The sequence below is a fragment of the Pundamilia nyererei genome, unplaced genomic scaffold (assembly GCF_000239375.1).
Source record: "Pundamilia nyererei isolate P.nyererei 1_Seehausen unplaced genomic scaffold, PunNye1.0 scaffold00047, whole genome shotgun sequence".
In the NCBI taxonomy this organism is placed as follows: domain Eukaryota; kingdom Metazoa; phylum Chordata; class Actinopteri; order Cichliformes; family Cichlidae; genus Pundamilia; species Pundamilia nyererei.
Genome location: NW_005187448.1, coordinates 2,926,123 through 2,942,451, shown reverse-complemented (window position 1 = coordinate 2,942,451; position 16,329 = coordinate 2,926,123). Strand labels below are relative to the sequence as shown.

Genomic DNA, 16,329 nt, shown 5'->3' with positions numbered 1-16,329 from the left:
AAAAAAATGACCCTAATCTAGGAAACTAAAGATTTCATCTAAACTTACCGCAGCACATTATTTCTGGATTTGACAGACGCTGGCAGGGTATGTTTGGTTTCTATGTTACCTATCAAAAGAGGTAAGCAATTACACAGTTACTTTAGTTCAACTGTCTTATTAAAAATTATACTCTACTTACAGCTATGTTCTGTTTTTCATGCTTTCATACGTTGATCGAAAAAAAAAAAAAGAAGAAGCTGTTTGCTTACCCTTCAGGGCAACTCCATTTCGCCGGATGGCAGTGATGGCATTATTCATGTCATCATCGGTCTCCAAAGCGGAGTTGACATTCACCATCTCAAAATCAACTGGCACACAGGTGAACCTGCAGCACAATGTTCACAAACCACACAATGGATTCAATTCTTATGTGACTGTAGATGACATGTAATCACTCAACAGGACTGAGATTCAATCTAACCAACCTGAAAACTTCTCTGACATGATTGAGAAGCTCTGGACCGATCCCATCACCAGGTATGAGGGTCACAGTGTGCCTGCCTCCATACTTTGCTGGAGGGGGCTAGAAGATTGTTAAATACCAAAGGATCAACTTCAATAAATAGAGAAAATTGAAGGTTTGGCACCTTTTAAAGACAGATCATCCACTACAGTAAACATATGTTATGAAAAAAAAAGTTTACCTTTCTAAGTCTACAAATAATCTCATGAAAATAAGGTACACAGTGAATTTGATAGTTTTTGGTATCTGGTGTCTGCTTATGTCCACATTACCAATGACATAATAACAAATAGATATGGTGTAGTAATGTTCACTGTGGTGGGTTGACAATATCATGCAATACTTTAATACACAGAAGCAGTAGGAATTCTGAAGTCAAAAGAAAAGAATAATAGTAATAGTAGTAGTAGTATTAATAGCAGTAGGAATTGCTGAAAATGCTGACAATGGACACAGCTTACAAATCACTGGCCAAAAATCAACCAGCACATGTCCAGAGCACCAAGTAAGTATGTTTGAGAGATTATTCTCAGGCAGTTAATAGTGTTTTTAGGTTTGACAAATATTTAAATAGATTTGATGATGTCATTACTGTGTTTATTATTGTGACTCAAGATGGTTAGAAATTCCAGTTGAAATTGATGGTAACAAAATTTCCATGCATCCATGCAACATGATGTTTAAAAACTGTTATATTATTTTGATCATGCTAGTGTTTTTATTCTCATCACACATCTTTTTTCCTATATCATAACCCCGTTATAGAAAATATTCTCGTTTAAGACATGATGCAGTGAATTGCAGTGAACCGTGTCACGAGTCAGCTACTTACAATGTTTTCTCCCTGTTGTTGAAGGTGAACAGAGGAAAGCAGAAGGACAAGAGTCAGTTTGATGTTTAGAAGAACAGGTTTGGTCCAAATAGTGGCAAACAGAGTAGTGTCATAACCTTCACCCCACAACAAAGTGGAAAAACACATATACACACACACAATTCCCAAGTTACACTGAAAAAGACAACTTCCAATGCAAAACAGCCCGGAAACTGACAACAATCCCATGTACCGATCTGACTCACTCACAGTAAGCGAGGTCTTATTCCGGTGTCTGATCAAAGTTGTTCCAAATACCTGGAAAATACAAAGTGCAAATGATTTAGAGCGTGTTTTTAAATGGATCCCGTGTACGGATGCCGTAAAACCTGTGACCAACCCACAGATGTGGAAAAGCCCGCTAGCTTTGCTAATCAAATGATGTTAACAGCATGACCTTGTGTTAAAAAAATTATAACGGAGTTTAAATTAGAGCCACGCAACACCATTCACAAGCGAAAGAGCAAGGGCTGCGTGTCTTGTCTTACTTTAGCAGTGTTTCCAAGGCGTCCAACCCAGAAAGGATTCATTATTTTGGACGCGGAGAGTACGGCACTGTGGGCAGCCATCTTGATTTTGCAGCGCTGGTCGCGTGTTTAATAAGAGGAGCAGATGTGCCGATGTGACAGAAAGACTGTTCCTTTTTTAATTTATTTAATTTATTTTATTATTTCTTAAGTGTGATGTATATTGTAAGAATTTGAGTAAAAAAAACAAACACTAAAAATAATTTTTAGAATCTTTTTTTTTGGTCACGTGAGCCACTTCACGCAGACTCTGTACTGACGGGTTGAGGTCCGTGGAAAAGGCTCGGGGTGGGCTGTAGGTTATATCCGGAAGACAAATGGGCTAAATTAAACCAGGTCTTTTTCCATGTTCGTCGAAAGAGGATATCAACTTCAGCCTGTCTTCTTACTGAAAGCGTATTTATGTCAGGGACTACTCAATGAGGAAACAGCGCAAGAAATAGCAAAAAGTCCAGGGTGACAAGAGCAACAGCTCCTCGTTACTGTTCGTTACAGCCGGGCAAAGGCGGCAAAACAAGGCGATCCTCGCTTGTAAAGGTAAACAAGTGAACTTTTCCGGTTCTAATTGTAGTAGAAATGTAATTGACAACATCGCTAAGGGTTCATTCTTCAGTGTCTCGTCTCTGAGATTGTTTGGGTTCATTTTAAAACCTTTAAACGTCATCTCTGCAGAGCCATTTTGCAGGGCCACTGTAAAAAAATTAATAAATAAAAACATAAAGCTAGGAAGAGAAACGTCACACAGAGGAAAAATACCCTTTTAAATAATTTAAAATAATTACATTTTTTATTCATGACTGTGTTTCTTTCAGATGTTATCATCTTTTAAAACTAAAGGTAGACTACAGGCAAAGACTATAATATTTGGTATAACTAGAAGCTGGGAAATGGTATTTTAAATAAGAACGTTTTACTAAAAAGTCTCCTGTCTTGTTAAACTACTTAAGCCACTCTAATGTCAATGCTTTTCTTCTCCCCAGGTCTATGAAAGAGTGAAGCATGAGATTAACAGGTGGGTTGATATTTTCAATGGGGATTTATTGATAAACCCATATGTTTCTGGCCTGAGCTGATGTGTCCTGATTATTGTGACAGGCCCCCTGCGAGCTGTGGCTGTGGTGCTGCTGGTGGGTTTCACCTGGCTGCTGGCAAACACCTTATTTGGAGGGGAGAGTGCGTCCTCTATGCTGCGTTTCTTCAGCGGTAAGAGGAATCAAGCGGAAACCAGTTAACTGACAAGCAAATAAAATTTACCAAACATGGAGGAAAATATGACTTTACACGTTGGATTGTTAGGTGTGTTTTATGCGAGTTAAATCTTTTGTGTTTGTATTGCTAACTGGTCAAAACAAGCAGTTGTTAAACTGCAATCAGATTTTTAATGTGTCTGTCATTTTAGTGACAAAGCTACAGACAAGTTATGTGTGTTGGTTTAAAGTTGATGCATGTTTGATGGCTGGATTTTCTGACTATAACATTGGTAAGTTTAATCAAGAAATCAGTTGTTTTTTGTTTGTTTGCTTTTTTTTCAGGTACAAGTGAAGACGCAACACCAGGTAAGCAAACTGTACAGCATAACCTTACTCATTAATGAATACTTTCACAAAGTTGCATTCTTATCTTCCTTCTTATGATCAACATGTTTTTTAACAGAACCCCACCCACGAAAATATAAATGTGGACTTTCAGCCCCTTGTCCTCCAAAACATCTGGCTTTCCGTCTGGTGTCTGGTGCTGCCAACGTCATTGGCCCTAAAATCTGCCTAGAGGACAAGATGTGAGATTCAGTGTTAATTATTTCTGGTTCTTCATCTATGTCTTTGTCTCTCCTTAGTCCCTCCTTTTCCCCCCTTTTTTTTGTTTTGTTTTGTTTTCACACTGTTCTGTTTTTTTCCTCTGTGCTGTCATAACCAGGCCTTCAAGCCTGTCTGGGGAGCTGAATGCAAGTATTGTTTCTTTCTGCTGGTCCCTCTCACCGTTTTGCCTGTTGTCTTGGCCCATATAAGTGTTACATAGTGTGAATAAGAGTTTAAATAGCTACGTATAAGCCTTGTGGTTTTGTCTAACAGGTTAGTGAGCAGTGTGAAGAACAATGTTGGCAGGGGACTAAACATAGCCTTGGTGAATGGTAAGACTCTTATTCTTCACGTTTTAGCAGACTATATTGTTTTTGTTTTTTAGCTCCTTTTTATGGTGCTGTTTTAACATTTTACTGATGTATCTTTGCTCCAGGGGTGACTGGCGAGCTTTTGGAGACGAAAACCTTTGATATGTGGGCAGGAGGTAATAAAAACCAGACATTAATGTTTAATATCCTGTAGTCCTGTAGTCCATACACTTTGGCAGTAACAACCCATAAACTGCACTTCAGATCTCATTTGATGCTCATTTTCAGATGTTTCTGACCTGTTGAAGTTTCTCCGGCCTCTTCATGAGGGAACACTTGTGTTTGTGGCCTCCTTTGATGATGCAGCTACAAAGTAAGGATTTGTGTTGTGCTCCCAGTTCCTCCCCTTTCACATTAGCCAATTTTAATAGAAACCTGGGAATAGTTCATATTATGAAGTATTGTGTTATAAATATTTAGTAGAGTAAAACAAAGAGGATTTTGCCTCATGTGCTGTCACATTTTCATGTATTTAATTTCTGCTATAAAATAAATTTGAATGCATTTATCTGGGAAGCCTAACAAGTTAAACAGTCACTGAGCAGTGCAAGGAAGAATATATGATAATGTGACAGTGAATGGCAGGCTTGACACAAAAGTCTTTCACCTTTAAGATTTATCGGGGGTGCTACATGTGAACACCGACTTCATGATTCGATTTAAATTAGATTTACAAAGTGTCGAACTGAATTAAATTAGACTGATTCAATTAATTCTTGATGTCTTGGATGATGGTTATTAAAGTGTTGATGATGAGACTTTATTGCAGAGACCACAATATCTTCCTTATTAAGCAAATGGTGTTTGTAACTTTGTGGTTTCCTTGAAATAAAATTGTGCAGAGAGCATGTTTAAAAAACCCCTCTAAACTTGTTTGTTGTCTTTGGTTTTTTGTTTGTATTTTTCACTATGTCAGGCTGAATGAAGAGTCTCGACGGCTTTTTGAGGAGCTCGGGAGCACAGCTGTGAAGGATTTGGCCTTTAGAGACAGCTGGGTGTTTGTTGGAGCCAAGGGTATTGAGAATAAGAGTCCCTTTGAGCAGGTTTGTTCCTTTTACTATTAGTGCTGATCGAGGGCTGAAGGTGGAGTCGGTGTGCTGTCTTTGATGTGACGCCAATGTTCAGTAGAAAATATTCTTCCTGTGCGACTAGATCACAGTGCAACTGTCACAACAGTATTACAAAACAGCATTATCTATAACCACTCCTCTGAGATTATGGTCCGTATTGATGTGATAACATCACACAGTTGCTACAGATTTGTAGGCTGCACATCCATGATGTATGTTTTTCCATTCAACCACATCCCAAAGGTGCTCTGTTGGATTGAGAGCTGTGACTGTGAGACTAAGACTGCAGAGGCTCTGTTTGCACTAAAGGCCGGCACACGACCACATTCTGAACTGTTGATACAAAGCAGGATGGATTCATGTTTTCATGTTGTTTACGCCAAATTCTGGCCCTACGGTCTGAATGTTGCAGCAGAAATCGAGACTTATCAGACCAGGAAACATTTTTCCCATCATCTATTGTTAACTTAATGTCAGTGACCCTGTGTGAATTGTAGCCTCAGTTTCTTGTTCTTAGCTGACAGGAATGGTACCCAGGGTGGTCTTTTACCACTGTAGCCCATTTTCTTTAAAATTCAACTTTTATAGATCCTCTTCTGTAAACCTGCATTTTAACAAGTCATAATTTAAGTTAATGCTGCATTTCTACAATGTGTCAGTTCTTCTCTGGCGTCGAGCTGCTGAGGAAAATCCCAGCAGTTTCTGAAATACTCGCAACAGCCTGTCTGGCACCAACAACCATGCCACGTTCAATGTCACTTAAGGCATCTTTCTTTGGGTTTCAGAAGTTTAAACATTAACCTGCTTTAAAAAAAAAAGATTAACCTACTGAAGTTTAAAGTTCAACAGGTCGTGTTGGCCATGGTAGCAACTCTGTACCTACATGCTTGGTGTTGCTGCCATGTGATTGGCTAATAAGATATTTGCATTTTTCATTTGATTTAGGGTTTTTTTTGCATCTGGACTACCACATGATAATGCAGATTTTTTTTTTTTTTTTTTGGGGGGGGGGTTTCCAATGGCTGTTCAGCACTCTGTGTACAATTATTCAGCAGCTACTGTGCTATAGGAACCTGATCCCAGTCTGTTTTGCTGACATCATTTATGTTTGTCTTTCCCCCTTAGCGTATGAAAAACAGTAAAAGCAGCAACAAATATGAAGGCTGGCCCGAGTCACTGGAGATGGATGGCTGTATTCCTCTGCGGCCACCACTGGAAAGTTAACTCTGCCTGGTACCCCTCATATGCATTGCAACAGAACCTGGAGGAACTGTCAGAAGGTCCAGGAACTGCTTAATGGGTGACAAAATTCAAGCTCTGGACCACAAATAACTTTTTTATTTGTCCTCTCATGGCAGAGGCATGAGCTCAGTGCAAAGATCGTCTTGACTTGATATATTTAAAGTTGCTGAAACCTGCTGTAGAGGATTTCTGATTTAAGCTTTGTGAGCCACTTTTGAGCTGAAGTAATGCTTTGGAATCAAGTAAGATTATGTTAGGCTGTGGGAAACTTCAAAGTCCAACTCAGTGTTTCCATTATGAAAATTACTGCACCTGAGAAGAAAAAAAAAGATATGGAAAAGTTAGTAGATCGAGGCAGCCCTATACTCTCACTATGCAAATGTATAGAGCTTTTGGACTTACGCAATTCCTCTGCTTCCGCTCTCACATGAAACGGTTTGTCAGTGTACACAGCTTTGATGAGAGGATGAAGACTAATTATCTTGTTGGTTATAAAAACCAATGGACAAGTATGGATTATAGAAAGAGCTATCAGGTGAACTCAGTTGTCCTCCAAGTTTTATGTCCACATATATAAGGCTAAACTTGTGGTTTCCTTTAAGTTTCTATAAATGTATTTTTTTCCGTTACAATAACAAAATCAATTGATAATAATAATGTTGACTGATAATGAATGTTCTGCTAGGGTTATGAGTGTGATGGCAGATGGAGAAAAGAGAGAGTGAGCAGAGATAAAATGCACAGGCTTTAGGGCTGGGTAAATGCGCGCACACACACACACACACACACACACACAATGTGTATGATACTTATCAGGGAAAAGAACGTGCTGCCAGCTAGGCTGCAAACTTGCCAATGACTTAATTCATAGTGCCCTCTGTACATATTTTCTTACATTTCTTTTCCAGTAAGGCACCGCTTTTTTGACATTTACGGTGTGATTTATTCACTTCAGTCATCACCCAGGTATACTTTCCCTGAGCGCTGGAAAAAAATCTTACAGGAAACACTGCAAGTGTCAGATAACCAAAGTGTAACAGTGATGAGTGGATGAATACAGCTAGAGTAGGTCTTCCAAAGCCATTGTTGGAAATAGGTACATTTCTCTCTCTTCAGGACTGCCTATAGGTTTGTTTTGTTTTTTGTACTTGAGCAACAGCATAGATAAGTGTTTAATACTATGATGTAGAAAAAAAATAAACATCTAAGTTAGTGGTTTCATGCTGGAAACCCTAATTCAGAGTAGAAAGAAAAACTGGGTCTGTGGACGTATTTTATATTTCATACTTTAATATGTTTTTGTTGTGTAATGTCAAATTCATTAGTAATAGTGCTTAGCTGCCATTGTTTCCGTAGAACTTGATGTACACTAGTTGTTGCTCATCACAAGTTTACAGTTTTGTTTTTTCGTCTGTTTTTTTCTTTTTAAAATTAGTCTTTGTCATTGTCCTTTAATAAAACTATTTATTTTTAAATACTTAAACAGAACGCAAACTATTTGTGTGGGTTCATCACAACACTGCCAGTGGTTCTGAAGCTGTCCCAGGCCTGCAGGCATCTTTACACTCTTTGCTTTGCTTAAAGATTATTGGTATGGTTATTGATTGTTTTGTTTTTTTTTCTTTTTATGTTGAACGAATTAATTTTGCTTCTTGAAAGTCTAATATATATATATAAAGTGTAAAGACCTAGTTCTTCTCTGTCGCTCTGTATGGTTAAGTCTGTTTCAGTCGCCTTTCTGAATTAGGTTGTGCTACCAAAGTGTAATTTTTTTTTCTACAAAAGATTACAGTCTGTGCTTTTATTGTGACGACAATGATGATGAATAAAGTATGTTCTAATATCAGTGTGTTGTTTTTTTTGTTTTTGTTTTTTTTTCCCCGTGGGCCCTAATATTGAGTCATCTGCCATGCTTGGAGAAATTCACCAGAGGGCGACAAAAGGCAAAGTCTCACTGGGGTTACTCAGTTCATCCTGCTCAAGGCATTTGCTTCACTAAGCATACGCTCTGCTGGGGATAAAAGCTTCGGACTGAATGCACCGTTTCTGTTTTGACAGGGAGTTCAGTGACAGCAAAGAATAGCGATGGTCGTTGAATCGGTACACTGTAACGTAGTAATGTCAAACACGATCAATTTCATTGTTTCATTGAAATGTGTTATGGGGCATTCAGGTCGTGGGAGAAAAATCGTGAATTCGCAATATGCGTTATTTGACGTTCAAAGGCACAAACTGGGGTTGAAAACCTGAGGTAGAAGAGCAAATCTGCACCCCAAATGCCTGACTTCTATCTTTTAGAGTTAGATTGGGAATTGTTTTCACTGTCACAAAAGTAGAACTAAATTTAGTGCTGGATAGAGACCGGAAAGACTTTTTGCTCTCGTGGAAATCTTGTCATTAGCGTCATACCTTGCAAGAAAAACAGTATAACATGGATGTATATGCATGCATGTGTCCATATGCAGTTAAACGAGTAGTATAAACTAATTTTTATATTCCACTATTGCATTAAAATAAACTTTGAGGTACTTGAGCGTTTCTCTTTAATAGTAAGTATTTATATTAAAAGCTACTTTGCGCTTGTACTAAGGTGTGTGTTGTGGATGTGCAATATCGTACTTCTTATCTGATAGTTAGAAGTTTCTATTTTAATTTATATGGATAATGTGGTGAATTGTTACAGAACAGAGAATGAAAGCTATAGTTAAAATCAGCTTCACCTTAACCAACTAATTGCAATGAAAGCATGAATAATGTGATGCAGGCGTGTCAAAAGACTCCAATCCGACCCCAATAAAAACGTTGGAAAACACGAGAAAGGACTTTTAACTGTATTTTCATATAAGTTTTACAGAATTATCTTTACTGATAAAGGCCAAGCGTTTGCTCATTCTTGCTACACCAAATTCATAAAGCAATACATTATTTTTTACGACAGAGATAGAAATAGAAATTTATAGAACTATCTGGGATTTCGGGGGGTGGGGGGCTTGACACTGTTAGTTCATACGGTTAAGGCCAACGAGTAGTGCTGACACTTTTTTTCTTTTCTTTTTTTTAACTATAGCAGCATTTATATATCATAAAGGGAAAAAAGCTGTCATGTTCTGTTGAAACTGTGCTTCTTTTTCTTATATAAAGGCATCCTAATGATTCAAAGTGGGATGTATGTACGAGGTAACGTGAGTTAGTCATTCCTGATCTAATGTATCAAATGAAAGTATAACATGCACATGATTTATTTAGAGTTTTCAGCTTTTTAAGTTTTTATTATTTTACCTCTATTCATGCTTTTGGTTTTAAACTTCAGATTTTTAATTGAGAAATTTCTTGTAGTTCTACTGAATACTTCTTCCACGAAAAGCTAACAAACATACATATAAACATAGTGTTTGAATTAATTATTTTTTATAATAGTATATAGATTTATGCAGCCGTGTCTCTGTCAGTCACAGATAATGTTTCAATTGCCTTTGCAAGACCGCTGAAAACCCTGCTTCCTCCCCTGAAACAGATTTTTTACGACGAGCATTTGAATGCATCACCATATCCACACGATAAACTGCGGGCATAAACACGCGGCGTATCGCCCTCTAGTGGCGTAGTAAGCTAACTGTCGGTTTGTGTTCGTCCTCTGGCTGATGATGAGCCCTGTGGCAAGTGAGAACTGGCAGGCGGCGCGCGCTCAGTACACGCGAGAAACTGCAGAAGGCCGTTGGACTCGTACGTTGTAAATTATGTACATAAGTTGCTGATATTTTCCGGATACACATGAATGGCGTGTTGGTCAACTTTGAGCCGACAAACCGAGCAGCGAGTGAGAAAATCTGTAGACCGACGGCAAGCATCGTCTAAACTGGATACACGTATCCCAAGTGCTCCGCGCCCGTGTCTCACACAGACCGAGGATCGACGACTCCGGTGGGGATTTTCAACCTGACAACACCGCGAGAAGCCTGTAAAATGTAAAGAGGGAAAAAAACGACAGCAACAAACGAGCCCAGCGGATTTTTTATTTTTGTTTTGCCGAAGCTTTTTTATTATACATTTTTTGAGCGTGTGTAAAATATTTTTGTAGGCAGAAAGTCCAGTGTAAATCTCCTGTAAATAACACCAAGGTTTGTAGATAGATAGCCTACTATATCCAGTTTTCTGTGAGTTTGCTAGCTATTCAGTCTAAATAACGCTGGACCGACGAGCTGCGATGTTGCATTTGGGTGAGTGATGTTTGTTGTTATTTTCATTTACAGTGCAGATAGTAATTTGCGTGATTACTGGACTGTGGTGCCCCGGTGAGGTGCTGTTGTTATTTTGTCCGTCTGTTTGGGCATTAAGAGATCGCTCAGGAGGTGTTTATCATCCCGACACATAATATTCCATTTTAATTCACGCGGTGTTAAAACACTTAGTGCAGACCTGCGGGCCCTCACACACCAACAGTGAGCCCATCATTCGAGTGATTTGAAATGTGCTCAGGGCAAGTCCTGGAGGTTTGATGATTTATTTATTTATTTTTTGTGACGGTGTCAGCCGTCTCAGTCACTATGCTCTCGCCCTGTATCGTGATTGTACTCTATGTTATGCGTGGCGTTTCCAAAGTCAGCTGAGCTATCTGCTAGCCAATAGCTGTACATCATGGTGCATGCACATCCAGGCATCACTGTGTTGGTACCATGTATTTATATACCTATGAATAACATACACGAACCAGTGAGTACTGCGTGACCGGCCACATCATGGGGGCTCTAAGCAATTTGCCAATTAATGTTAAAAAATGAAAATCACCCCTGCTGTCTCCCATCAGCAGCAAAAGGTATTGATATAATATTTATAAATGTATGCATTCCCTTAACTTCACCATTGATCTATAGCAAAACAGTGGTTTTATCCAGATGAGAGTAGTAGTGGTGCATTCAAAACATTAGAGAGGGCACTTGCTTCTTTACAAAAAAAGAAAAAGGCTGACAGGTGCTAAACTCCTGAAATCAACACTATGCTGAGCTCAGAGTACTCCAGCATCCATGAAAGTTCAGTGACTGAGGGAATGGGAAGGCTCATAGGAACTCCAGGAGTGGTAAGCCAATTTAGTGACATGTAATCCTGTTTCAACTTTGGCTGATTAAGGAGCCTTTCCCGCACCTGGACCATAGGAATCTCTCAGAACTGGACAGCTCTGCTCGCAAAGGGGAATGAAAGAGAACCAAAAAAAAACAAAACAGGGTTAGATAACATATTCCGTCTCTCAGTGAACAGTACTCCGTGTGTGCTACCTACACTCTACTCTCCCATGCTTGACCTGGATTGGACAAAAGTCCTTGTTGTGTTTTCAGCCTTGCGTTTCCCTAATGGGAAGAGAACAAATAATTGTGTGTTTGATCCTGGTAACCAGGATTCGATATTTTTCATTGGGCTCCAGAGAAGAAAGCAACATGTGCGGAAGCACTTGTGTAGTCGAGGTGGAGAAATAATCACTTTAGTCTCAACTTTTTTTTTTATTTTGTATTGAAATTTAAAAAGTATTTATACCCGTTAAACACAGACACATCTGCCTTTATATTTTATCTGTGGCCAACAGCTGAGACCTGTGTTGTTCTAAATAGCTTCCGCTTGACATTGGGCCCATTCAAAATTTGGCCAGCAGCTCTCAGACCTTGTGTTACCTCTAGCCTGTCTCCCCATATCACTCGGCCTCCATCTCCTCTTTAACCTCCTAAGACCCGAACTCTTCCACGGCATTAATTAATCAATTAAAAATGTAAAAAAAAATTAATAAATGAGAGCCACATATGAGGATATTCGTTTAAAATTTTGATAGAACAGTAGCAGTATAACGTCCTCGTAAGAGGATATCAGACCCTTGTAGAGCAACATTGAGTATTTTGGCCTAAATAACCCAAAATGTGATGTCCACATATGTGGACGCCAGGTCCTAGGAGGTTAAATCTCTGTGGGACGAATTTGCAGTTGTGAGAATTTGGACAGATTCAAGTTGTTGTATTGGTTATGTGTGGAAAAGTTAGTGTCGCAGACAGGAAGTGGTTTTATGTGGTTAGGTTTTGATCTGCACACGAGACATATTCAATGAATCAGTCACTTAAATGCAGCCAGATTTTTTCTTGCCAATTGGATCTTCTAAACATTTCTACTAATCCCTGACTCCCTGGTACACTGTAACCGTGCTCATTCAGTCAAGAAAATCAACAAAGGGATAGTATGCAAAGTTCTGCCTCTGACTAGACTAGACACATGCAAATGACCTGATAATACACTTTGCTATAATAACTTCATGCCTAAACTGCATCTGAAACTACCAGTTTAGCCTTGGAAGTTTGATTACAAGGCATTCGTTTTGTTATTTTAAATGAAGAACGAGTTGATGGAAAAACTTTTTGCCCCGTGGTAATTGTGTCTCTGTAGTAATGCGTTATTATCATTTCCATTACAGAGCAGCGAGCGCAATCTCCCATTTATTTGCTTAATTAACTTTTTTTGATCTACATTATGCAAATGAAAAATAAAAAATAGCAGAAGAATTCACAGTTTCTAAATCCAGTGGTAATATTTCACATGGCCTCTTCTGTCTTATTTTAACCGTGTGAGATAGCCGCTCACATGAGACCAAGAAGAGTGAGTCCTAAGAGTCGAGATGTTGTCACGGCGGGACATTTGGTGTTTATTGCTTTAAAAATGACGGGATCAATGATGAATGGAGAACTGAGCTCTGTTTATTTAAATATTTTTTAATAATTTATTTCTGATTTTGCACTTAAAGTACATTTATATGTTTATGGTCCTTTACCCTGCTCTCCCTCAGCCTTCTGCACCGAGTCGGGCAGTGACACAGAACATGCCATTGGAAACTATTCCTGCGCTAATATAATCACCTCATGTTTTCAGCCTTTTCTAAACACTAAAGGTATGTCTCCACTCCTCTCCGTGCACAACTGTAGCTGCTTTTGTTGGTGCAGAAATTTAGCTATAGTCACTGCTTTCATTCACACAAACATTGGCACATATTTTATCAGGCCGCCCCCACCTTTTGTCTGTGCCAGCCCACCGCCCTCCCTTTTCGCTCTCTTGTTCTCTTTCACACACATTTTTCCCACCCCTTCTGCCCCCACCCCACCCCCACTCAACTCACTCCTTCCCTCTGCCTCTGCTGACCGCCCGCTCCCACCAACTACAATCCCTTGCTGTACCCCTCGCCACTTTATAGTCGCTCTTTTTTTTTTTCTTTTTTCATCTGTATGTCCCCCTCAATTGCAAAAACATAGCCGTCTGCGCTTACACGCATACACGCACACACGCACACACGCACACACGCACACAGTCCCCTGGCTCTTCCTTTGTATGCCTGCTTAATTTTTCAGCGGCTTTTTGTTTTGAGGGATTATTGTGCTTCCCTGTGAAGTGATTTATGGAAGTTGTGCAACCGGATTGCAGCATATTTGTTGTGTTTAAAGATATATGTTTGTCTAGGACTTGTGCTTTTTTCTTTAATGAGCGTAAACACAAGTTGCACAGAGCACATTTTTCCTGTGCTTCACACGTTTAAAGCATAGAGGTAAAAGTTATAAGTGAAAACAAACAGAGGCTTCAGTGGGTATTGAGAATAGAACAGAAGTCACATCACTGAAGCAAAGTTGTCACATTGATTTTTGGTGCACATTTCAATAATGATTAGGCAGCTGCAGGTGTTCTCCCATGCAGGAGCCTCACCGTAGCCTGCAGGGCAGGAGGATTGCTGCACGTCAGTTGTTTAGTTCTCATGTACTTCGGCACTGATAGAAAACTGAACAGACAACGGCTCTGACACGGGAACTTGATGCGCGCTACGCACCAGAGTCATTTTGCTGCCAAAGCAAGATGTCATAGTTTTAGCTGCAGCATTGGTTTTATTATCTTTAACTTTAGTTTACCACGCTTGCCCACACGGGCAGTTGCTTGGTCATTTGGCTGGTGTCAGGAAATTCCTTTCGGCATTCTTTCATTGAAAGGGGACATGCAGTTTGGGTGCTAGTGACAGTTTGCTTTCGATGTGTGTCTGTGTGTGTGGTTTTTGTCTGTGTATAAAAGATACAAAGAGTGCTGAAGGGACAGAGGGATAAAGTTTGTTCTAACCTGCCGTCTGATATCTGTATCGTGAGTCTATGTGGGTGTGTTTGGAAGGGAGACTGATCGGGTGTGAGAGACAGTGATGGTTGAACGTGTTTGATGTGCTGTGATAACTCTGTCCGGTATGTGGCTTTCATGGGAACTCCTTGCCCTGGGGACATGGGCAAATAAGCTCTTGCTTAAAGGGCAACTTCCCTCTCTTTATCGGCTGTTGTTTTTCCCCCTTTATGCTCCCTACATCCTGTTAGCCTTTACCTTTTTAGACTCACTGTACACTACAGTATGTCCTCTGTGGGTTACCCAAACATACCCAGTTTTCTGTAGTTTTTTTAATCACTGTGCAGCAAGTCTTCGATTAGATGCATGCTTTTTGATAGTCTATCTAGTCTATCTAGTGATAGTCCGGTACAGGGTGCAGCACTTAAATGAGTAGACGACTGAAAATGAAACAGGGTTATGGTAATTGAATCAGTTCATACTTACTAGATTCAGCTTTTTAAAGCATGAGGATTTTCTGCTCTTTTTCTTCTGTGTTTATCATTTTAAATTTGGATACAAAATAATAGGACCTCAATTTTGAATTGTAAACACATACTGTTAGCTCCATTAGTTCTTGAAACAGTGACACAGCTGTGCTTCTGTACACCAGATCAGTCAAGAAGTAATTGAAGTGCATACTTTCAGCTTTTTTTTCAAGGGGATTAAGAAAAATATTGCATTAACTTCTTAGGAATTACAGCTGTTTATATATAGGCCGAAAAAAGAAATGAAAAACTAAGTAAGATAATGTTAGATTTAACAATTGTTTTTAATACTTGGATGAAAATCCAAGTCTGATACTTCTATCAGCATTTACATTATCAATAAACACTAGTGACCAGTTCCACTTGCAACCATACATCTCCATGCCACAACATTGCCTCTGCCATGTTTGCAAATAATGTGCTTTAGCTCATGAGCTGTTTTCTTTCTTCCTCCATACCTTTCACTCCCTTTCATTCTGGTAGAAGCTCATCTTGGTTTCATCTGTCTGTGAAACTGCTTACTTTTTCAGTTTCTTCATTATTTTTTTGTGTCGTTTTTTGCACGTTATAATGGCTGTAATTAGTAAATTACTGAGCTCCTAAACAGTAAATAAATACTTTTGCAAAATAGTCTACACTTCTGTCACATACAGCAGCAAAATGATCAAAAACAGTGTCTCTGTCCAGAAACTTATGGACCTAACTGTGTAGGGTGCCTAGTCTTGCTAAAGGGTAAGGATAAGCAAACTAGCAGCTGTCCCCACATTCTGTTCTCCCCTGTTAACATTAAGAAGTACACTCTTGACTATTTGTCAGATTCTTCTAAACATAGCTACAGGCTGAGAGCCTCTCACCAGAAGCGTTACCTGCAGCTAGTGAATCAGAGGGAAGTGCAGGGGAGATGCTGCTGCAAACATTAGTTCATCTTCTATCAACTTAATTGAGGACTATTTGATTCAAACACTGTTGATGTTTTTCTTTTAAAAAAAGTTAAAAGTAATAATAACAAACACATTTCTTAGTAATGTCAAGTAATTAATTTTTAGAAAATACAGAAAAGGGTAATATTACAAAGCCCTTTCTGAAAAAGCTGTAAAGTTTAAATGTAAGCGACGTCCTGCAACTAATTATGTTAATTAGATCAGTAACATGATTGGAGTATAAAAAAAAGAAGTTTACCAATCTACAAAAATAAAAATAATAATACTAAAAATCACATCTGAAAATTGTGGAACAATTTCTGAATAATGTTCCTCAATGTAAAATTTTGAATATTTTGTCATTATCTCATCATCTATAGTAGCGGTC

At 39.0% G+C, this 16,329-nt stretch overlaps 3 protein-coding genes across 6 annotated transcripts in view; 2 read left to right on the top strand and 1 right to left on the bottom strand.

Moving 5' to 3' along the window:
* The window catches only part of LOC102203535 (isocitrate dehydrogenase (NAD(+)) 3 non-catalytic subunit gamma), a 7,086-nt gene extending 5,101 nt beyond the window's left edge, over positions 1 to 1,985 (bottom strand). The window contains exons 1-6 of the mRNA XM_005732688.2: positions 1,865 to 1,985; positions 1,587 to 1,634; positions 1,338 to 1,349; positions 468 to 565; positions 252 to 367; positions 49 to 109 (exon numbers count right to left, since the gene is read on the bottom strand). Coding sequence (XP_005732745.1) covers positions 49 to 109; positions 252 to 367; positions 468 to 565; positions 1,338 to 1,349; positions 1,587 to 1,634; positions 1,865 to 1,945 — 416 coding nt within the window. The 5' untranslated portion in view covers positions 1,946 to 1,985. The remainder of the gene's footprint in view (positions 1 to 48; positions 110 to 251; positions 368 to 467; positions 566 to 1,337; positions 1,350 to 1,586; positions 1,635 to 1,864) is intronic.
* A 181-nt stretch (positions 1,986 to 2,166) lies between these two features.
* Positions 2,167 to 7,823, top strand: fam3a (FAM3 metabolism regulating signaling molecule A). The gene is made up of 10 exons (XM_005732621.1): positions 2,167 to 2,440; positions 2,884 to 2,915; positions 2,999 to 3,106; positions 3,436 to 3,459; positions 3,557 to 3,680; positions 3,973 to 4,031; positions 4,136 to 4,186; positions 4,299 to 4,383; positions 4,987 to 5,113; positions 6,266 to 7,823. Exons 2-10 carry the CDS (start codon positions 2,903 to 2,905, stop codon positions 6,362 to 6,364), a joined length of 690 nt encoding a protein of 229 aa, XP_005732678.1. The 5' UTR covers positions 2,167 to 2,440; positions 2,884 to 2,902; the 3' UTR covers positions 6,365 to 7,823.
* A 2,197-nt stretch (positions 7,824 to 10,020) lies between these two features.
* The window catches only part of wnk3 (WNK lysine deficient protein kinase 3), a 36,971-nt gene continuing 30,662 nt past the window's right edge, over positions 10,021 to 16,329 (top strand). For 3 of the 4 annotated variants that reach the window (XM_013910719.1, XM_013910720.1, XM_013910717.1), the window contains exon 1: positions 10,021 to 10,599. The gene's annotated coding sequence lies outside the window, so the exon portion shown is untranslated. Of the gene's footprint in view, positions 10,600 to 13,236; positions 13,299 to 16,329 lie in introns of those variants that run through there. The other variant, XM_013910718.1, reaches the window with a different exon arrangement.